Source organism: Grampus griseus (genome assembly GCF_964374135.1).
Source record: "Grampus griseus genome assembly, chromosome: 4".
NCBI classification, from domain to species: Eukaryota; Metazoa; Chordata; class Mammalia; order Artiodactyla; family Delphinidae; genus Grampus; species Grampus griseus.
Window position 1 is genome coordinate 19,523,397 of NC_138997.1, and position 15,769 is coordinate 19,539,165.

The 15,769-nt window shown below is 37.9% G+C and overlaps 1 protein-coding gene across 2 annotated transcripts in view; it reads left to right on the forward strand.

Annotated features, from left to right (window-relative positions):
* NFKB1 (nuclear factor kappa B subunit 1) overlaps positions 1-15,769 on the forward strand; it is a 121,668-nt gene that overhangs the window by 19,520 nt on the left and 86,379 nt on the right. The window contains exons 2-4 of one of the 2 annotated variants that reach the window (XM_082653173.1): positions 3,332-3,377; positions 7,845-7,920; positions 12,101-12,141. In XM_082653173.1, coding sequence (XP_082509299.1) covers positions 3,339-3,377; positions 7,845-7,920; positions 12,101-12,141 — 156 coding nt within the window. In that variant the 5' untranslated portion in view covers positions 3,332-3,338. The remainder of the gene's footprint in view (positions 1-3,331; positions 3,378-7,844; positions 7,921-12,100; positions 12,142-15,769) is intronic. The other variant, XM_082653174.1, reaches the window with a different exon arrangement.

The following is a 15,769-nucleotide window of genomic DNA, read 5'->3' on the forward strand; positions in this document are numbered from 1 at the left end:
TATTTTCTTACAGTGGGCCCTGATCAAAAAGTGTGAATATATCTGATCCTAGAAAATTTCCCCAGTTACAAGGAGGGGAGCGCCACCAATTCTACCCTTAATTGTCCAACCCTGTGGCCTTGGTTTTGCTGCCCTCACTAAGAACCACTTATGCTGGCCTTTGATGTCAGTGGTGGAATTGTCACAGACGTGTGGAAAATAATCCATTAGGCGTTTCATGCAGAACTCATCATATATTCAGAACTTAGCCAGTTACAACATTATGTCTTTCATGTGAGAAATACAAACAATTCGCTCAGGGAGATATTTTAGTTATTGCTAGCTAGCTGTATGAATTTTCATGGTGTGAACATTTTTCTGGAAGCCTCACTGTTGGGGGAGAGAGATGGCAGAGCTTAGGCCCATCTTCTCACCAGTCAACCCAGTGTCTCCCGTTCTGTTTCAAGGTCCTTCCTCAAAAGCACAGAACTGTGTGCAAAGGGAAAGTGAGGGGAAGGGCTGGGGGAGCAAGGGGGCAGTAGAGGCTTTCCCTGGTCTTTCCTAATCCTTCAGTTCCAAAGGCTTAGTTGGTATTTCAAAATTTTGAAATAAAACCTGCTCTTACAATTAATGCAAATATTATGGTGATTCATCCTTTCCAAATAATTCTTGGTTTCGTTTGACATTTTATTTTTAAATCATGAATTAACATTGACATCACTCTCAGCCTGCTGTTACCTCAGCTCTTCACAGTGAACTCTGTCTCACAGAAGCTGTAAAAGTTCAGATTTTAACCGTCACCCAGTGTCTCTTGGGCTGCTGTTAGGCTTTTAAAACCATGATCTTTGGGCACTCAGTCGTGCATAAATCACGGGGAGGATATTGGAGGGAGGACTGTATTTAATTTGGTGTTTTGTCCTGTGCTTACGATTTAGAGATCTTCATTGAGGTGTGCTGTACAGTGGTGATCATGATAATAACCCTGCATCAGTTCTAATAAAGTAGATTTAGTTGAGTCTTTAAAATTAGGGTCAGGGCCACCTTACATTCAATCAAAGTTCAGGAAACCATCCACAGGTTTAAATATATACATAAAATCAGTGTAATAGAGGTTCTGAACAGGTTCTGTCAGTTTAACAAGTCAGCAGTCTCCCTTTGCCTTTAAAGACTGTGGGCTAAGATTGAGAGGATTCAAATGATCAACCCACATTAAAGGCAAAAAAAAAATGGTCTTAATATTTTTCTTGGAAGCTTTTTGGGCTTCTGTGTTCTAAGAATAAGAATTTTTCACATGGAATGTTGTAACTAGTGTTAACACTGTATTTCAGTGTAACACTATTTACTGGTATCCTTCATATAAGTGAAAATTATGCTAATGATTCTTTAATATGGATATATACTTAAGTCCGTATAAAACTCCAAGTTTACAGAAAGAGTTATGATTTAGGTGATTTGTTCTGTGAATAAGTATTTATTAGCTAACTAACATATTCCGAGCACAACAAAATTCTATTCCTTTCAAAGGTCCATCCCTTATCAAAGTCTTTCATTTGCAGATGAGGAAACAGAGGCCACAGTGGGTTAGTTATATATCCAAAGTCACACACTCAGCAGTGGAAGAACTCTTGAATTTCTAATGATTTAATTCTTCTTCACTAAAAGGTCTGTTTTCCTTTTTTTTTTTTAGCTGTTTGTCTTAACTACAGCTGTTTGTAAATCTTCAATCAATAGTTTCTTGTTTTAGACGAATATTTTCTTGCAAATCTGCATGGCATTCTTGTTCTGTAGAACTCAGAGCCGCTCTTTTCCCTTTTGTTGAAATTCAGCACTACTCTGCATTCCACTAGGAGCCCTCCGATGCTCTTTCCCTCCTCCCCAGTCACAGAGGGCACTAGCAGGAGAGGATTTCATTGGAAACCGGAATCCTCTTTGGAGGACTTTGGAATGTTAAATGATATATGCATTAGAGTGAGGGCTAAACTGTTCTAACAAAGAGACCCAACAGTACACCCGGTTAAAGAACACAGTCTTTGATTTCTTTCTCACATCACCATCAGTCTTAGCTGCCATTCATCATCATGTAAGTGCCAGGTCTTCATGCCTAGGTTTTAATCCAGTGGGACAGAGAAGAAACAAAAACACGGAGGAAGGATGTCAAGGGCCTTAAGTCCAGACCTGGAAATGGCACACAATAAATAGTTCTGACATTCCACTGGCAAGCGTTTCTTCTAATGACCATCCCTAACCACACAGGAGTGTGGGTGGGGTATACTCTGGCTGAGTGTGTTTCCAGTTACAACTCTATTACTGTGGAAAAGGAGAGAACAGATTTTGGTGGACAGCTAACACTTTGGGACAGGCCCAGACTCAAGTGCCGTTGAATGCTTTATAGACTTCATGAGAAAAAAAGAAAGAGAAAAATTGGCTTCAAATCTTTCAGCTCTGTTTTTTTTTTAATCTTCTGGGTTTTCAGGCAATATGTCTAAACTTTGATCTAAGTAAATTTAACTAGAGTTGTCCTATACATATTTAAAATAATGATAAGGATATTTCTTAAGCAAATCCAAAATGATATGTGATTTTAGATACTGTTTTTATCTGGTCATGTGGCTCTTAATTTTTGTCAAGGCCTCTGGGTAACAGAAGATTGCTAGGGCCTGTGATGTTTTAGTATCTGGCTGGGGTTGAGTAAATCTGAGACTGTAGCCTTGATAATAAGGGCTCTTATTTTTGTGCCTTTTGCTTGCATGTTTAATGTTACAGTGTTTCTGGACCACTCTGACAGAGGAAGTGGCCTGCAGCAGCGGAGTGCTCTAGGGGACAGAGCACGGCACACTGTAGCCGTCCTACCCTGTGCTATGCAAAGCACTGATCAGGCCCTCTCACAGCAAAATGACCCCCTCTGAGCTTCTCAACTCAAGTGGCACGTAGAAAGTGGGGAGATAGTTCTAGGACTATCACAGAATTCATGAAGGGTTGGAAAATAACCTATACAAAGAGCTAAGTGAATCTTTGAAGTCTAGATGGTGACAAAAAGAAATGGCCTCTAAGAAATCTAATGGCATGATTTTTATACAGAGGATGAAGACTAGTTGTACCAAACTCCAGGACAGTACTGTGAGGTTGACATCAGTGTTGTGGGTTAGATGTGAGTGGTAATTCCTTGATTACGCAATATTTCTACTGTTAGATTTAGATTCCAAAGAGGAACTACACCATATCCCCCTCCTAAGGTCTTTAAAAAAGGGTTATACTTGGTCTTACTGGAATAAAGCAGTTTACTCCTGCATTGTGGAATTTTTAAGGTTCCTTCCAGTTTTACAGTTCAGTTTTGTATTCTTTTGATGTACAGCTCCAGAATGGCAGAAGACGACCCATATTTGGGAGGGCATGAACAAGTAAGTATTTTAATAATCTCACTAATAATTTTTTGTAAATGTATTCATATTTTAAAATATACAGAGGCAACAATAGTAACTATCAGGGAAACTCTAAAAGTGGTAAAAAATTTCTTTTAAATTGTTTTTCCTTTCCCTCTATGTAAGGTCTGAGAGGACATGTCATGTAAAATGAGTAACTTAAACCCTGCTGTCACATATTGTTGCATAAAAGTTATATATGCTTCAGATCAAATGATAACTACTTGTATTAGTTTCTTAGGGCTGCTGTAACAAATTACAACAAACTGGGTAGCTTAAAACAACAGAGATATATTCCCTCTCAGTTCTGGAGCCTAGAAGTCCAAAATCAAGATGATGACAGGGTTAGCTACTTCTGGAAGATCTGAAGGAGAACCTCTTCTGTGGTTCTCCCCTGGCTTCTGGTGGTTACTGGCAGTCCTTGGCATTCCTTGGCTTGTAGCTTCGTCACTCCAGCACATTGGCCTTCTTCCCTTTGTCTCCTCTGTGTTTCTGTATCCAAACCTCCTCTATTCTCTTGTAAAAGTACCAGGCATTGGATCGAGGGCCCATTCTTTAGTATGACCTCATCTTAACTTGATTACATCTGCAAAGACCCTATTTTTAAGTAAAGTCACATTCAGAGGTATTAGGAGTTAGGACTTGAACATACCATTTTGGGGGAGAAGACAAAGTATTTATTGAAAACTCACCTAATGAGGCAGATTGGTGTAGTAAAAAGGACTTAGAATTCAAAGATCTTAACCAAGTGCTGGCTGCTCTTAAAACTTGAGGAATTACTTAGCACCCCCCTCCCCTCTTCACTCACAGGGATCTTTAAAAGACTTAATGGGCAATGAATGTGCTTTGGGAATGTAAAACTGTTCATTATAATTATATTTGCAATTATAAAGGGATACCAGTGTCCTTTTTTTTTCCTCCTAACTTTGTACTTGAAAATTTTCAATTTCAAGCCTGTAGAAATATTGGATAGTCCAACAAATCTTCGTTGGTTGGTAATATTTTGCCCTATACATATATATGTATATTTATATATATAGAAAGAAAGAGATTTATTTATATAATGTATATATATTTAATGAACCATTTGCAAGCAATTTTCAGACTCTAGGGTAATTAAATATTAAGTGTATTTAAAATACTGATATTTATTCATTCATGAGCTGTTCATTGAGGCATTACTATGTACCAGAACATTGGCTAAGGAGGGGTACAAAAATGTGACACATTTCAGGCAGCTGCCATTCTAATAGGAGGGACAGAGACATGAATAGTTTCCACATGGTGATAAATGCTGTAGTTGTAGTCTGCACGGTATGGGACAGAAATGTCCAGGAGGATCACTCCGTGCTGCCTGGGAAGAAGAGGAGGGTTAGGCAGACTTTCCAAAAGAAGTCTATGTAAGCTGAGATTTGAAAGATGTAATTTGCTAGGTTAGACAAAGAGAGGGAACACTAGGTGCCAGGACACCCTGGTCCGCATTTTGTAATCATTTCACACTTAAACTTTAGCCACCTAAAACATGTATTTCCCAAATTTATGCATGCAAAGAATCAGAAACCAAAAGCGAAATATTGGGTTGGCCAAAAAGTTCGTTCGGGTTTTTTGTAACATCTTATGGAAAATCCAAACCAACTTTTTGGCCAACCCAATACTTTTTTTTTTTTTTTTTTTTTTTTTGCGGTACGCGGACCTCTCACTGTTGTGGTCTCTCCCGTTGCGGAGCACAGGCTCCGGACGCGCAGGCTCAGCGACCATGGCCCAGGGGCCCAGCCGCTCCGCGGCATGTGGGATCCTCCCGGACCGGGACACGAACCCGTGTCCCCTGCATCGGCAGGCGGACTCTCAACCACTGCGCCACCAGGGAAGCCCCAACCCAATACTTTCAAAGGGATTTAGTATTACTTCTTTAAATAAAATAGACTTATATAGCATTCATTACTCTTGATAATGTTCTGATTGGTTTAGAAAGAATGAGTATGCATTGCTTTTCACATTAAGATACTTCTTTTGAATTTTATTGTACAAATGATGATATAGGATACATCTAAGACCATTTGCTTTGATTGAAGCATGTAAAACATTTGGCTACTCATATTATAAAAAACCTGTGTTTTACCTTTCGCTTTTAATATGCTATCTCTAACAATTAAAGGCAAACTCTAACCAGCATTAGGGTTGGTCAGCTTAGTTTTAAACCATGCTTTCCTGTCTATATGCAGGAAATCCTAACAGCAAGAGATGGTCCTTTATGCCACACAAGAGTAAAACCTGCTGAAAACATTCATTTCGAAAGCTTTTCTTAAGTGGGTGTTTTTGTGATCATCAGCAACAGAAGTTGGGCATGTTCTGATATTTCCATTTTTGAAGGGAGAGGTCCTTGAAGTTTATTTGTTTGTTTCCTTGTCTCAAGATTAATGGTATATATTTCCTGAAATGTGCACGTCCTCAGTGTTTTAATGTATTCTGGAATTCACTCCCCACCGCTGACCTAATGCACAGTGCAAGCTGCAGCACACAACACAGCTTCCCTCTTCTTGTCTGAAGTGGGGCATGTGTCTCTCCTAAGATCAGAGCTTTGGCCCTCTAACCACTCGTTTTAGCCACCTGCAGGACCATAGGAAATATTTTTTTCTGCTAGGTCATCTTTTCTGCTCTGGGACTGATGAAGTCTCTCTGTAAGGTGGGGCCCACTTTTATAATAACATGTTTTTTCATTCCTTTATTTCCTTTTTAGCAAATGGTGAATTGTGTAGATGAACTTCACCCTGAAGCACTGAAGTGGAGTACGTTTATTGTTCCTCAATTGAAAATTTGCATACCTCACAACTGGATCTGAAGCCTTCTTTATTTAAACACTGCATTTCTTAGTCTTGATTTAACTAGGCATACAGATTCTTAGGTACCCAAGAATGTCCAATAATATGCTAGTAAAGAAAAGAAGTAAAATATTTGTGTTTTTTAAAAAAATGTCAGCTCCAGCATATTTACTAACTAGCGTATCATAAAACAATGAAACATGTTTGGTTTCTGTGCTGTCCACAGATGACTTACTTAGGTTGAAATAAATGCCAAACTCAGAAATATGAATTTTAAATCCTGAGTGGACTAAGTGGGAAGAAAGTGTTTCTCTTGGGATAAGTAATTATTAGTAACTTATTGTTAGATTATAATTCAATCAAAATATATTGTTTGCCCACTGTATTAGTTTTCTGGTGCTACTGTAACAAATTACCACAAGTTCAGTAGCTTAAAAAATACAAATTTAGGGCTTCCCTGGTGGCGCAGTGGTTGAGAGTCCACCTGCCAATGCAGGGGACGTGGGTTCGTGCCCCGGTCCGGGAAGATCCCACATGCCGCGGAGCGGCTGGGCCCGTGAGCCATGGCCGCTGGGCCTGCGCGTCCGGAGCCTGTGCTCCGCAACGGGAGAGGCCACAGCAGTGAGAGGCCCGCGTACCGCAAAAAAAAAAAAAATTATTCTCTTACAGTCTGGAGGTCAGAAGTCTATAATCAAGGTGTTGGCAGGGCTGCATTCCTTCCGAAAGCTTTCCTTACCTTTTTGAACTTCTGGAGGCTGTTTGCATTTCTTGGCTTGCGACCCCTTCCATCATTCCACCTTCCTGCTTCCATTGTTGCATCTCCTACAGTTCACTTTGATCTCCTGCATCCCTCCTATAGGGCCTACCTGGATAATTCAGGATAATCTCCCCATCTGTATATTCTTACCCTAATAACATGTACGAAATCCCTTTTGCTATATGAGATAGCATTCACAGGTTCTGGGGATTGGGATGTGGATGTCCGTGGAGGAGCCATTATTCAGCCTGCCACACCCACTAAATTCCAGGTATTTTGTGTTGTGCTAGGTAAATAAAGGTGGAAAAAAAAAAGTGAGGGAGCTCAGTGCTCAGTTATTTGCTCTTTGGACTAAGTTGTATTTTCAGTTTTTCTGTAAGTTGTTCTAGGGCTGCTACCTAATTCTTTCAGGCCTTGAAGTTGGATGGCTAGAGGAGGAGTTTATTTATCATCATAAAAGAAATACAGATTTCTAGGATTATCTTCTCATGCTTATATTTCTAAGAGAGTATAAGCTTTAAATCATAAATTCAACAAATATTTAAGCATCCACTCTGATAAATGTACACTGAGTCCTGCAGATATACCAGTAAGCAAGCTACACCATGTCCTTACCTCTGTGGACTTTACAGCTAGGTCATTCTCCTGAAATCCCTTTGTCACATAGCCCCCTGTAAAGTTCCGTACATATGAGAACTTAGCTAGGTCTCCTGAGTGTATTTTTTAGATTCTGATTTGAAGTGTTTTCGGGTTTTTGGTTTTGGCTTTAGTTTTTGTTCCTGTAGTTAAGTTTTAGGTGTTTCAAGTTCGAATTTTTAATACAATGTTGGAAAAATAATGACTGAAATATCTAAATTTTCCTTTTTATAGATGTTTCATTTGGATCCTTTGAATCATACAATATTTAATCCAGAATTATTTCCACCAGAGATGCCACTGCCAACAGGTAAGAAAATTCCTCATCTCTGTTGCCCTGTCATTTTGCTTTTGCTTTCTTTAAATTCAGGATTTTCTGTACATTCTTTTAGAAAGTCAGTGAGGTACCTGGAAAGGAAATGGTGATTTATGTTTTAAAAACCAATCTTTTGGGACTTCCCTGGTGGCGCAGTGGTTAAGAATCTGCCTGCCAGTGCAGGGGACACGGGTTTGAGCCCTGGTCCAGGAAGATCCCACATGCCGCGGAGCAACTAGGCCTGTGCGCCACAACTACTGAGCCTGTGTTCTGGAGCCCGTGAGCCACAACTACTGAGCCAGTGAGCCACAGCTACTGAAGCCCACGCGCCTAGAGCCCGTGCTCCACAACAAGAGAAGCCACCGAAATGAGAAGCCCTTGCACCGCAACAAAGAGCAGCCCTCACTCGCTGCAACTAGAGAAGGCCCGCATGTAGCAACGAAGACCCAATGCAGCCAAAAATAAAAATAATATAAAAAAAAATAAATTTATAAAAAAAAAAAATCTTTCAGTATACTTTTTTGGACTGTGTTTGCACAAACATGTTTGACCCCAGTTACCCATTGAATAACTGACAGTTGTTGCTGATATCTGCTAGCACAGCTCAAAAGGAATTTCTTTACTCCATGTAGGATTTTTCCTTTCACCCAATCTTGTTATCTCTGGTGTCTTTATAACTCCCGTTTCCTTTGTCCCAGGCAAACATGAGGCAGTCTCAACTCTTCAGATCTATTCCAAAAACACTTTTGAGTACCTATTGTGTGCGAGCCAGTATACCAGACACTGGGAACATAAATTGTACAAAAATAATAAAAGTCATCTCAGTAGAAAAATCATCTTTTTAAAAAGCTTTTTGCTTTATGTTCTGACCAGTTGGATAAACTCATGAGGATCATCCTTCCTCCTAACATGACTCTATTAATTATCCCCATCAACAAATTGTTTAATCTCATATGGCCGATTAAAAAAAGTCAACTCAGTCTCTGTTTTTATTTATTGATTCTTACGTAAGCTTGTTGTGATAGCTCTTTTTATGTGCTCCTCACTTCACCGGGGGACTCGCCAGATGTTCACAAGCTATGTGAGTCAATTTTGGAAGTTGTATGTAACAGAGAGTTGTGCGATCACTGAAGTGGGCATCAGCTATTCTATTTACCATGGATTTGCTTGTCCTCAATGGGAGACTTTATCCAATTTGTATCATCGTCATTTAAAATTAGTGGTGTTACTCTGGCACTTTTCATTTTTTAGATCAGATGTTTTTCTGCATTTTTATATCTATTATTTCTAGAAGTTCATGGGAAGGGAAAAAAGTAAATCTGCTGTACCTTCACCTTCATTAGCTTCACGAAGTGTGCTGCTGAGCCCTTTCTCTCTTTACCCCACAAAACATATTTTGTAGGCTACTGTACCTGAGATCTCCTCAAGTGCTGTCCAGTATAAGCTCTAGGTCAGCTTCCTGTGAACAAGTAAATGTCTTGGTAGCTTCTGTGTTTCCTGTGAACTTCTTATTCTGAGGATCAAAGTCTTTTTCTTGGTACTGATACTTTATTGAAAACATGAAAGGTTCTGACCTCAGGAAGCATATTCCATTTAATGCCTTGTAGATGCCAAACAATATCCTGATGCAGATGCTTTCTTAGTGTTTTTATTTCATCAAGTTTATGGCGATAGAAATAAGATGATCAAAAGAACTATCTCAGTAAATATTCTGTAGTCAGAGCTTCATGTTGTAGGAATTATTTAGCCCATAACATTAGAAAAACTTTTATAATTATACCTCAAAATCATATTTTCCAGTTATTACCTCATCATTTTTATTGTCACATACTTTCCCTCTGCATTGCAGTGGCATAGTTCAGTTTTTATAAACCAAGATGTATGGATGTTTTATTCACATTTTAGAGGGATAGAGAGGTAATATAAACCAGTACTAATTTGTAATTTTCATGTAGACTGTTTTATATTTCTTGAAATCTAAAACCATTAGTAGTTTTGCTACTTGTGGAAAACTATCGGATATGGCACGACTGCTAGGTCTATAACATTATGCTGTAGGATGTCAGTTCATGGCATAGAAATGCGGCCAAGGAAAATTGGCATTAAAACAAATATATGCACATCAAATCTAATTTTCTAGTTGATTTAATGTTTGAGTGTGTTCCCTGAAAGAGAAAAAATGGCCCCATTTCACTAATAAAATTCCCAAACCTTAAAATTTCACATATTTAAAGGAAATTAAATCATACAGCAAAAATAATAGCAAAACTTCAAGTATTTTTAGAAGAGTTAATAAGAAATGAGAGACTTGAAGTTTGGTGTAAATGTGTTCCAGCTCCTCTATATCTTCCATGGCATCCAAATGTTGCCTTCTTTTTTTTAACTGAAGTATTGTTGATTTACAGTGTTGTGTTAATTTCTGCTGTACAGCAAAGTGATTCAGTTACGCATATGTATACTTTTTTTATATTCTTTTCCATTATGGTTTATCACAGGATATTGAATATAGTTCCCTGTGCTATTCATATACAGTAGGACCTTGCTGTCAAATGTTGCTTTCTTAAAGACTTCTCTTCTTCATAAGTTCATTTAGCTTTCTAGAGGGAATGTTAATGAATAGATTTATTATATTGTTGTACAGGCTTTATATTAGCAGTGTGAAAATATTTCCTTTTCTAATCAGTTTTATCTCCTTATCAGAAATTAAATTCTAGCCATTTTTTGGAATTTTAAAATTCTAACAGTTTCTTTTCTAAAAGTAGTTAAATACATCCAGGAATTAATTTCATACAGACAAGAGAAGATAAGTTACCTAAATTATACTACATTGGTCAGTCCCTACCCTTTTTTCTTGTGTATGTTTCAGTTCAAATTCAGTCATTTTTCAACTGACTTCCTTGTAAATTTCTTGAATAATAACAGGAAATAATTATACCTTAGTTTCCTACAGTTTTCTAGCCTTATCCTGACTGATCATAATACTGAAAAGGTAAAAATAAATCCTCTCTCAAGTTAAAGTTTATTTTTAATTTCAACCTGAAAGTTTAGCTTTCTTAATAAATATACTTATCTAAAATAAGTCTTGAACTTCTGTCCTAGAGACAGTGAAGGTTGAAATGGACACCAAAGCATTCTAGAATTTTTTTAGTACCATTTTAATTTACATTCAAACAAGTGAGAAACACCATGAGCCTTTATGTATTGCAGAGCTATGGATTATTTTACTGTTGACATAAAAACCAGCTGGGAAGCTTAGGGACTTTCTCATATTGAACAAATTTGAATTTATACTGTCAGAGCTTCTGATTTTCCTTTGAGTTTCCAAACTCAGGTATAGCAGGCTATGGATTAAGCTTCTAGTATTCTTTGTTTTTATAACAATTAATTGGTATGCACCTATCTAAATTATTTTCAGAATTTTATAAAATGCTTGTTTTAGAACAGAGTTTATATGAGAGCACAGTATTCAAAAGTTGTATACAAACATCAAAAGCTGTGAGTTAATAAGAATCTACCATGTCTGAGAGACCAAATTAAATTTGGGAGGGAGGAGGAACAAGCTAGCCAGTTAAGGAATGAGGGCAGTACTTATGGATTCTGAGTATTGGAAAGGAACCAAAAACTTAGTGTAAGGAAGAGCGGATAGCCTGAGATCGTTATCTGTGTGTTTCACGTGTAGGCACTAGCTCAGTCTCTTGTAATTTCACATTAAGCACATTCTCTTTGAAGAATGGAAATCAGTGTCTAATGATATGACGGCAAAAGAAAATTTCATAGTGCCCAGGAAGTGGTTGCTGCTTTTAACTGGTATTTGTGTCATTTAAAAAATGCTTTGTTAGTGGACATGATTGTGAAGGCTGTTGACGCCTTAATCCTTGCCAGACATCATGCCTTTTGTCGGGTTGTGCAATGCGCCATCACCATTCAACAAGACGTTTATATAGTGTGGTTCTCTCTGACGGTGTAAAACTGTTGTTAAAATAAGGATAAATTTAATATTCAAACAAGGAAGATATATCCTTGTGGAATTTTAGCTAAAACATTTATTTGAAGCCTATATTTAAAAACATAATTTCAGTTTTTTTACTTCTTTTATATGTATATATTTTTCTTTTTACCAAATTTGAGAAGCCTCACAGTTTCTTTTGGTTTCTGTTTGTTGTTTTGTTTTTAGCAGATGGCCCATACCTTCAAATATTAGAGCAACCTAAACAGGTAAGAAGATGAAAGGGGTGGGACTTTCTCTTTAATTGTTAGATCCATAAGTCTAATATTAATATCTCAAGCACCAAATAAAATAATAAATGAATTTTACAAAGGAAGTACCTTATCTAGAAGATCAACAACCTGACAAATTATATGACAACTTTATTCATCCACTTTACATTTCTCTTAGTCATTCTTCACACTCTCCTGAGCCTCAGTATGTAGTTCTGTAAAACTTAATTAGAGATCCTTGATATCCCACGATCTCTACTAACTTTGCTTACCAGCCACTCCTAGGAGAGGCATAGGTTATCTCCACTCATTTTCATTTATAAGGGAATACACATGCATGCAGTTCATGTACGCTGAGTTATGTCCATCAACATGTCCCTGCACATGCAGTACTTCTTAGCCTTCCTCCTTCCTTTGGAGCTCCAGCCTTCTCTGTTCTGTCTTTGAAACATGTAACCTAAGATACTAAAGGTACCAGTAGGGTGTAGAGAAAGTATTAGAATGGACGGTTGAGTTCTCTCTGGTGTTAGCTTTGGACTCAGTCTCTTTGTAGTCAGGAGAGGAGCATTTTATTTTATCAGGCTCTTCTTACTACTAGATTCTATAGAGGATACCTGGCTTGAAGTGGCCTCCTCACCATGCCCCCATGGGTGAATAGTTATTAGAAATTGTATGGGACCAGTGCTATCAAAGAGGAGGGAAGAGGATCTCTAATATTTGCCTATAAGAGATTTCAGTCATTGAGGGATGGAAATAATGGTATAGTCTTCTGCAAAATGAGGACAAAGTCGGTAAATCTCCAAATGGATGTGCTTATTAGTACATCTTTGTGAGACTGAGGATGAGTGTACCTGCTCTCTTGAGTTATATCATCCAATACCTTTCCTAAATGTTTTTAGTAGCTCAGGCAAGTAAGTGTAACACTTAACAAATGCTAACTGGGTCGAGAACTTAAATAAAGCATGGTTGTGGTTACTCTAATCGTGGCCTTATATATGTATTTGGATTTTGGTCAAGATGTAAAGGATGTAAATATCTTAACTATGACCGAATAGACTATCCTTACGAGGTTGAACTTGGGTTAACGTTTTTGGTGTGGGGACAGGAATGCCACGTGAGACTTGAGGCCGTTGTTTTAGTCGCTTGCAGGTGGCACACCCTGACCCCACAGGCTGCTGACATGACTTTGTTTTACCTCCGTGTCCAATTCCATAGTGGTGAGTTCCCACAGGAGGCCACTGACTCTCTCAAAGACCCTCCCAGTGGAAGGTTATCCCTTAACATTCTAGGCAGTAGTCTGGCCTCCCTGGAAAATTTTCTGAGTCTGTGAAACTGAGAAATCAACTAAACTTTATTTGCATACTAGGTAAAATGTGTTTTTCAAATATCCATTTTCATAAGCATAGCGCTACAATAAGAATTTTTAAATGCAGTTTCTTACTATGGGTCCAGTAGTCACAAGGAAAAATTGATACTTATGATTTATTTGAAGGGTGGGTTACATAAGTCCAAAATTCAAAATTTAATTCGCTATTTGTGGATGTGTAAAAGCTTATCTGAGTAAATCAGTGTGTTTGCTTACCAAACTGATAATATTTTGATGTCTGACTCCAGTGAAAGTAAGAAGATTGTATTTAAGTCAGACTTTCTGACCGGATGGTTATAGCCTTGCCTTTGAGGTTGATGACTCATTTTAAGCAAATGGAGTTACTGAGATGAATGGCTGTGGATTGGCAAACCTTTAATCTCAAAAATTTAGAATCTGAAATGCATCCAGACTATGCATTTGAAGACATCCTAGCTTCCTTAAAAAAAAAAAAAAAAAAACAGTAATAAATTTCTATCCTCAAGTTAGAAATTCCTTTGCATGGAAGTTTAATACTCTTATCCAACCATGAATAATGTCTATTGTTTTTTAAATGATAAGCAAGCTATTAAGACATGTCTCTTTACTCATATTCTATTTGAAACCACTTCCAGTAAGATATAAAAGTATATGTATAAGTACTTATTTTTCCAATTGTCCTGAAGGAATTTTGTGATTAAAGATAATGAATTAATTTATTAAGTTTAAAAAATAAAATCTAGAAAAATGTTCTTTTGTCTTTGGGGTCTCTGCCACAGTTTTCCCCAGCTCTGACAGAGATGAGTCACAGCATAGACTACTAATTTTTAGCGTATCCAGTTCTGTTGCATATTATTAAGTGCTAATTATCTAATATTATTTAAAAACTGAACTTGTATTTAAATTGATTAACAGTCAGGTAAATCCCTATTTTATGGCTAGTCAATTCTGGAGGCTGTTACACACGCTGTTGCTTTTTCATGCTTTTAGAAATTTCACTTAATTATTAAAAATAAGTCAACTTGGGCTTCCCTGGTGGCGCAGTGCTTGAGAGTCTGCCTGCCGATGCAGGGGACACGGGTTCGTGCCCCGGTCTGGGAAGATCCCACATGCCGCGGAACGGCCCGTGAGCCATGGCCGCTGAGCCTGCGCGTCTGGAGCCTGTGCTCCGCAACGGGAGAGGCCACAACAGTAAGAGGCCCGCGTACCGGAAAAAAAATAAAAGAAGTCAACAGGCTTTGTCTATAAAAGGTATAGGTCTGAATTTGTAACTTTTTTTTTAGTTTGAATTTTGTGAGAAGCAAAACAGAGGATAATTGCCTCCAAATGACTAACCTCAAAAAGCTTCCCAGGTGTTTAGGTTTGGGATCTCCCGAGGAGCCATTTGCAAGAGTTGTTTTAGGTGCCACTTTGATGAGTTGATCATACATACCAGACCCATGTGTGACTTGAAGCAGTTTCCCCGACTAAGGAATTTACTTCAGGCCTTATTTGTCCCATTAAATATGCTTTAGACTGATCCTCTTTGGAAATTAGAAAATTCTCACAGAATTTAGAAACAATTTCAGGTGCTTTCATTAGTTCAGGGTACCAGGACCCCTCAGACTGCTTTTCAAGACCCTGTGAGGCATAGTGAAATGCAGTGCAATCTAAGGAGGGCAGAAATTTTACATTGGTCTGTGAGCTCGAAGCTGTCAAAACCTTCGTGTTTGCTGGGCTCCACTGTCCAGTGTGCAAGGGAGAAAGCCCTCACCACCAAGTAGTGGGTGTTCGAAGCTTCTGATGCCTAGGGATCCAGTAGTGTTTATATGAAGTCAACCCCACAATAACATAAATGAAAGGTGAGGATGTTCCTTAAAGTGCATTAACATATTCTTTTCACTGAAGGGTGAATTTGAAAATAGGAAAACCATCTGGTCAAGTGACTGTATAATTAAAACTACTAACACTACCACAAATTGTTTGACATCGTTATAAAGTTGAGTCTTTCAGGGAAAATGTTGAAAGCTCCCTTAATATGATGATGAGAGCCATTCTCATAAGTGCTCTTGTTTTATTCTTCATATACAAATATGCACAGTTATAATTTTTAGCTTTGCAAGTCATAAAATGTTAGAACTGGAATAGATCTTGAGTATGGTCTAGTCTAACCTTATTTGTATAGATAAAAAAACATAGAACTTAGGTGTTTATCAGCCCACATAGTAAAGGCTTCTAGCTAATTCTTAATCGATTTACTATGTCTATAAAGTTCTTGAGTTAATATATAAAGGGACTATC